Genomic DNA, 5,991 nt, shown 5'->3' with positions numbered 1-5,991 from the left:
CTTTTTTTTTTTTTTTTTTTTTTTTTTTTTTGGCACCGAACTTTGGGATCGAACTCAGGTCCTTGCGCTTGCAAGGCAAGCCACCAAACTGCTGAGCTAAATCCCCGGACCTTTAACCCATTTCTTAATGAAAGTCACGGCTTAAGTTTTTCCTTCTCTAGAGTTTTCATGTCTTGGCTGCCTCTCAAAGCTCGAGGTTAGTAAATTTGGCTGCTGTGTGTCTATGAGGCCTTGTCATTTTGATACACCATTATGTTCTGAGTTTTTTAAGCCTTTTAAAATAGCTGAATGTTTTAAATAAGTGAATGAGCTGCTGTTGTTTGGACTTGCACCACCACCACCTCCCCCAGTGTGGATGTACTGATTGACTCTTGTTGGTGCAAAGCATCCAGACCATTTTAATGTATGCACTAGACAAATTGCTTGTAAGAAATGTAGGCAGGTAAAAGGATTAGTTTTAATTATGTTTTGAGCTAGTGTGATCATGAAGTAGGAGCAACCCCTTCGGCTCTGTTGTTTTTCTGTGACATTGGCCTTAAGACATTTATCCAAAATGCGTGTTAAATGAACACTCGTTTAAAGTTCTTTCTTGGCTTTTGTGAAATGTTTCTCATTACCTGGAGAACACCCAGGCAAATTCATGCTGTTTTTTTCCCCCCGAAAGAATTGCCTGACTATAGTGTTTCCTGTTTCCTATCCCTTCTCTTCTGTGTTATAATCTAATTCTAATGTTTCTGTCTGCACATTTTCATTGTTTGTCTTTTGAAACAAGCCAAAGGTGGGATCCAATGGAACTGCTCTACGTATTTTAATATAGAGAGATGTAAGAGTGAGTTAGTTACCAGAACAGGGAAGCCACTCAGGGCCTCCAAAGAATGAGCTGCCCAAGTTTCTTTCTTTTTTCCTTATAAGTGCACTCTAGAGTACAGAGAAGTTCAGCCATTGGGGATTTGAGTGAGACGAGGTACCTACTTGATCTTTTTCAATTTTGTTTCCTTTCCCTTTTCTATAATTAAAGGAAAATTTAAGACGCCCAAAAGTTTTAAAATTAATAATTATTGAAAAGATCTGGGTGAGTGCAGTGGTTATCAACTACTTCCTTTTTAGTTCTTTGAGCTGTTGATCTATAGTCAAACTGAAATTTTGCCATAATTTAAAAAGAATTTTAACTACTTGTACTTTAGAATTCAATCTGTATCATTTTAGCAGTTGAAGCTTATTTATCACATTAGGGAGTACAAACCTAAAAAAAAAATGCTCCAAGATATTTTAATTTTTGTATTCTTTTTTTTTTTTAAATAGAGGATTAAACCAGGGCCATCACACTGAGTTGTATCCCTAGAACACCCCACCAACTTTTGAGACAGACCTGCTAAGTCATTAAGTTGCCTAGACTCGGTTGAACTTGTCTTCCTGCCTCAGCCTCCCAGAATACTAGGATAACGAGTGTGTACCACAAAGCCAAGCTGAACCGATTACTCTTTAACTTCTTATTGCCAAAGATTTCTTTTGAAAAGGAGTTAAGGAAATGTCCTCTTATTTTATTTATTTATTTTAAATTGTGGACCTTTATTCTGTTTCTTTTTGTTTGTTTGGTTGTAGGAAAAATTTTTCGAGGGAAAGAAACCTTCTGTGTAAGAGAGACAGAAGGGGGACAGGAAAGTGGGTTGCCCCTGGTTGGTTTTTTTTTTAGACAGGGTCTTGTTATGTAGTTCAGGCTGGCCTCAAATTCATGGTGATTTTCCTGCTTCAGCCTCCTGAGTATTGAGATTACAGGTGTTCGCCTTAAAGAATTTAAATTTTAAAGACTTAAATGATTTTTTTAAGTTGAACATTGATGGGTTCTATATTCTAAATTAGGTCATAAGTAAGGAACTGAGTTCTCTTTTAAGTGCATACAGCAGCCTGTTCTGACCTAGTTTTGTTTTCTGCAATCTGAACTACCTACCAGTTACCACTTGTCAACTACAATCTGAAAATATTAAATGGGAAATTCTGAAAGAACCAATTTATAAGCCTTTAAGTTGGAATCCATTCTGAGCAGCATGATAAAACTTATGTGTGATTCAACTGTGTCGCAACTGAGACACAGATCATCACTGTTCAGCATATCTAGGTTGTATATGCTACCTACCTGTTAGTCACTTTGTAGCCACATGGTTATTGGATCTACTGTCCCAGTATGACAGTGCCTATATTCATGTTATCCTACTTAACAGTGGACTCAAAATGTAAGAGTAGTAATTTTGTTGCAGTATATTGTTACAATTTTGTTTGTTTTGTTATTACGTATTGTTTTAAATTTATTCCTGGGTCTAATTTGTGAATTAAGCTTTAGTATGGGTATGTATATATAGAAGAGAACATAGTATATGTTTGTTATAGGTAACAAAAAAAAGCTCTAGGGTAAGTATGGTTATACACGTTTCTGTTAAGAATCCTGTTTTGAGTTGACTATGCTTTAGTTCTTCATAAACCATAATTTAATCCATCCCACTGTAGCTGTCTAGGCACAGTTTCATAATTTAATAAAAAATGATAAAGAAGCGGCACTGAATGTATAAATACCAACATCTTGAAAAACAAACACAAGTTTGTATTTTCTCTTCTACCCATATCAAGAATAGAAATTTTAATAAGAAATAGCATGGAATAATAAGTACATACTTACTGCTTTATTGCAAGTATTATTCCAGGCATTTTATAATTAATTCAGTCCTGACAACATCTGCCTTAATAGTCCCATTGCGATGAGATGAGGATCAGAGAACTTTGGTCACTTAGTTGGTAAGTGATGGACTGGGGTCCAACCCAGAAGTCTTGATTCTAGGATTTGTGTTTAGAAAAATCTGTAGCCCTTATTTTTCTGGCCTGCCAATGAGCAGACTTCTGGTAATGATGAATATGCTTCAGTATCTTTGGGCCTCAGTACTTTCAGTTATAATAAAAAGCTTGGATTTCATTAAACATACTCTAAGGTCTTTTTTTTTAAGCCCTGAAAAGCTAAACTTTGTATAATTTTATATGAACTATGTATTAGTTACCAGTGAAGACTGATAAATTTTGGGTGGTTATGAAGTGAAATTCTATGCTGACATGAAAAAGAATCAAGTAGAACTCTGATGATACAAAACATCTATCATAAATCAGAAAATCAATGGGAGTTGTATAACTGTATGCATATTATGAACTCATTTTTGTATTGAAAGAAAAATTTGGTTCATGACTGTAATCCCAGTTACTTGGGCGACTGAGGTAGGAGAGTTGTGAGCTTTAGGCCAGCCTCGGCAACTTTGAAGACCATTTTAAAATACAAATTTTAAAAGGTCAGGGATGTAGCCTAGTGGTATAATCACTGCCCACCATGTATGAGGTCCTGAGTTTCATCTCCATTACTAAGTGGGGAGAGGGAGTGGGAGGAGAAGAGATGCATATACATTAGCACATACATAAAAAAGTTGTAAAATCAAACACTGATTATCTGGAAGAGACTGTAATACAGTGGGTATTTTTCTTTTTCTTTGGTGCATTTTTTTGTTGTTGTTGTTGTTTTGTTTTGTTTTTTGAGACAGGGTCTCACTATGTAGTTGAGACTGACCTGGAACTCACTATGTAGCCCAGGCTGGTCTCGAACTCACAGGGATCCTCCTGACTCAGCCTCCCGAGTGCTGGGCATACAGGCATGCGCCACCACGCCCGGCCTCTTTGGTACATTTTTGATGGATTGGATTATTAATACAAATACTGCTGTGGATAGTGGAAGAAAATAGAGGAAAGACTCCAAGTGAGTGTATATCTATATTTGTTTTTAATCTGGATTAGAGAGAATAGTCTTCTCATATATCAGGAACTTTCAGATTAATAGAAATAGCAAATTATTTGTTCAGTCTGTTAAATGAAGGTGACCTGCAGTTGTTTTTGTAGCTATTTAAACCAACATGCCTTGTACCCTTTTAAAATTATGTTAACTTTTTGCAGGATTCCTCATAAATAATAAAGATTAGATTCATTTATTACATATTTTCACTGATGATTAGCTGAATATAAGATTTTAATTTCATTTTGTGTCAGTGGCCCTCATAAGCATTTCTGGCTGGTGTATATTAACCTTAGGTGGTTTGAGTTTAGAAAGGGTCATCCCAGTTGTGTGTGGGGGTATCTTAGTCACTTTACTCCTTGCTGGAATAAATACCCAATACCCACAACATAAAGGAAGAGTTTTATTTTAGTTCACAGTTACAGTCTGGCACAGTTTGGCTGGCTCCAAGGCAGAACACCATGGTGGAAAGGCCTCACACCATGGCAGCCAGGAAAGCAGAAAAAGAAAGGAGGTGCTGGAAAGGGAGATAAATCCTTTCGGGTCATGTTCCCAGTGACCCCTTTCTTTTGACCAGACCCCACCTCCTAACAGTAAGTCAGCTGTATTGTCCCTATATTTTAATCACCTTTCTATGAATGTATAAGGCCTTTAGGGGTCATTCTCTGTCTAAACCATAACAGTGGGACTGTTATGAGGAAAGTACAGCTTTGATTGAAGACTCAGATTTCTTAAAGTATTCCCCCTCCTTTACATAAATTGAATTCAGTGAGCTACAGATTCAGGTAAATAGTGAGTTTTTCAAGAGATGATTCCATGTCATTTCAGTCTTCTAGTAGGGAAAAACTGGGACATTCTACTTTTTGTGGGATGACTTAGTGTGCAGCCATCCCTTTGGGATTCCAAGTAATGTGACTAGAACTCTTCAGCTGTACTTCTTGGGATGTTCATAAAGGTAAAATTCTCCTGTGGAATGAGTTATATCAATGATGCTTCACTTTTATGTATATGATGTGAGGTATGCTGGTAGATTCTTCCCAGTTTTCAGCTTTTTAGACCGTTTTTAATCTATAAATATCAGTGTTCCAAAATTTATGTAAAATTATTCTACCCTTTCTGTCACCTCCCTTTCCTCATTTTGCCACATATTTTTCTTCCTTTGTTCCTTTCTCTTTTTTCTTTTTGTCTCCTGACCTATGTGTGGGGGTCTCTTAGTCGCTTTCCCTCCCCTTCTCTCCTCTCTTCTTCTCCCCTCTTCCTCTTCCTCTTTTTCCTCCTGCTCCTCCTCCTCTTCTTCTTCATCCCCCCGTCCTCTCCCCACCTCGTCCATTTGTTCCTTTTTTGGCAGATCAAAATTTCTATTGGGATAAGATTAGAAAGTTTTTTCATTGTAGGTGGCTGAAAAGTACATCCAGCTGAAAACCATCAACCATTTAGAGTACATGCTTCATTTGAATTGTGATTCTGGCTGCAAGTCAAGTATGACAACTGTGAGTTTCATAACTTTCTCTAACTTGATTCAGAAATGTTTCAGGGCCAAAATACTTCTGAGATCTTTTCTGTCTTCTTCTGGCAAAACCTTGTAGAGGTTATCAAGGTCAAGATTGTGTTGCTGGTCTCATAAAAAAGAAAGAGCTTTTATCACCTTTTTTCCTTGACTATGTTTATCCAGTGATAAATTACCTCTTCTTGCTCAAGATGAACATCTCATTGAGTCTGTGCCTCTCTGAAGGAAAAATTATTAATTTATGTCATATATTTTATCTGCCCTAGAAATATTCATATTCTTTCATTGGAATTACAATTTTAAAAAATGGCTAGGTAAGGGTTTTTAAATAATATGTAGAGTAAGGTTGTCAAAGAAGGCTGAATGGATTATAGAAAGTAACAGAATATTAAAAGAATAATTGTAATGTTTAGTAATTAGTTTATTACAGTATTCACTATCATAGTTTCCCTGAGGATACCTGTAGGAATTTCCATTTTGGGATTTTGAGTTTGTTTAGGATATTTCAGCCCCAAATTATTCATTTTACTTTTATAAAAAGTTTTTTTTAATTTTTAAATTGAATTTATTGGTACATTCTAGGTAGACAATACAGTTACATTCATTACTGGGATCTTGTACCTTTACATGCCAGGTCTTGGTTCTCATTTTTTCCACTTGTACCCCA

At 36.2% G+C, this 5,991-nt stretch overlaps 1 protein-coding gene across 4 annotated transcripts in view; it reads left to right on the top strand.

Moving 5' to 3' along the window:
- Arl15 (ADP ribosylation factor like GTPase 15) overlaps positions 1 to 5,991 on the top strand; it is a 410,147-nt gene that overhangs the window by 99,715 nt on the left and 304,441 nt on the right. Inside the window, exon 1 of one of the 4 annotated variants that reach the window (XM_033760903.1) lies at positions 5,284 to 5,307. The exons of the other annotated variants lie outside the window; for them this stretch is intronic. Coding sequence (XP_033616794.1) covers positions 5,299 to 5,307 — 9 coding nt within the window. The 5' untranslated portion in view covers positions 5,284 to 5,298. Of the gene's footprint in view, positions 1 to 5,283; positions 5,308 to 5,991 lie in introns of those variants that run through there. 4 annotated transcript variants of the gene reach the window in all.

Source organism: Fukomys damarensis, unplaced genomic scaffold (genome assembly GCF_012274545.1).
Source record: "Fukomys damarensis isolate Sample0158 unplaced genomic scaffold, DMR_v1.0_HiC HiC_scaffold_1, whole genome shotgun sequence".
NCBI classification, from domain to species: Eukaryota; Metazoa; Chordata; class Mammalia; order Rodentia; family Bathyergidae; genus Fukomys; species Fukomys damarensis.
Note: the sequence above shows the minus strand (reverse complement) of the source record. Positions and strands in the feature narration are given on the sequence as shown.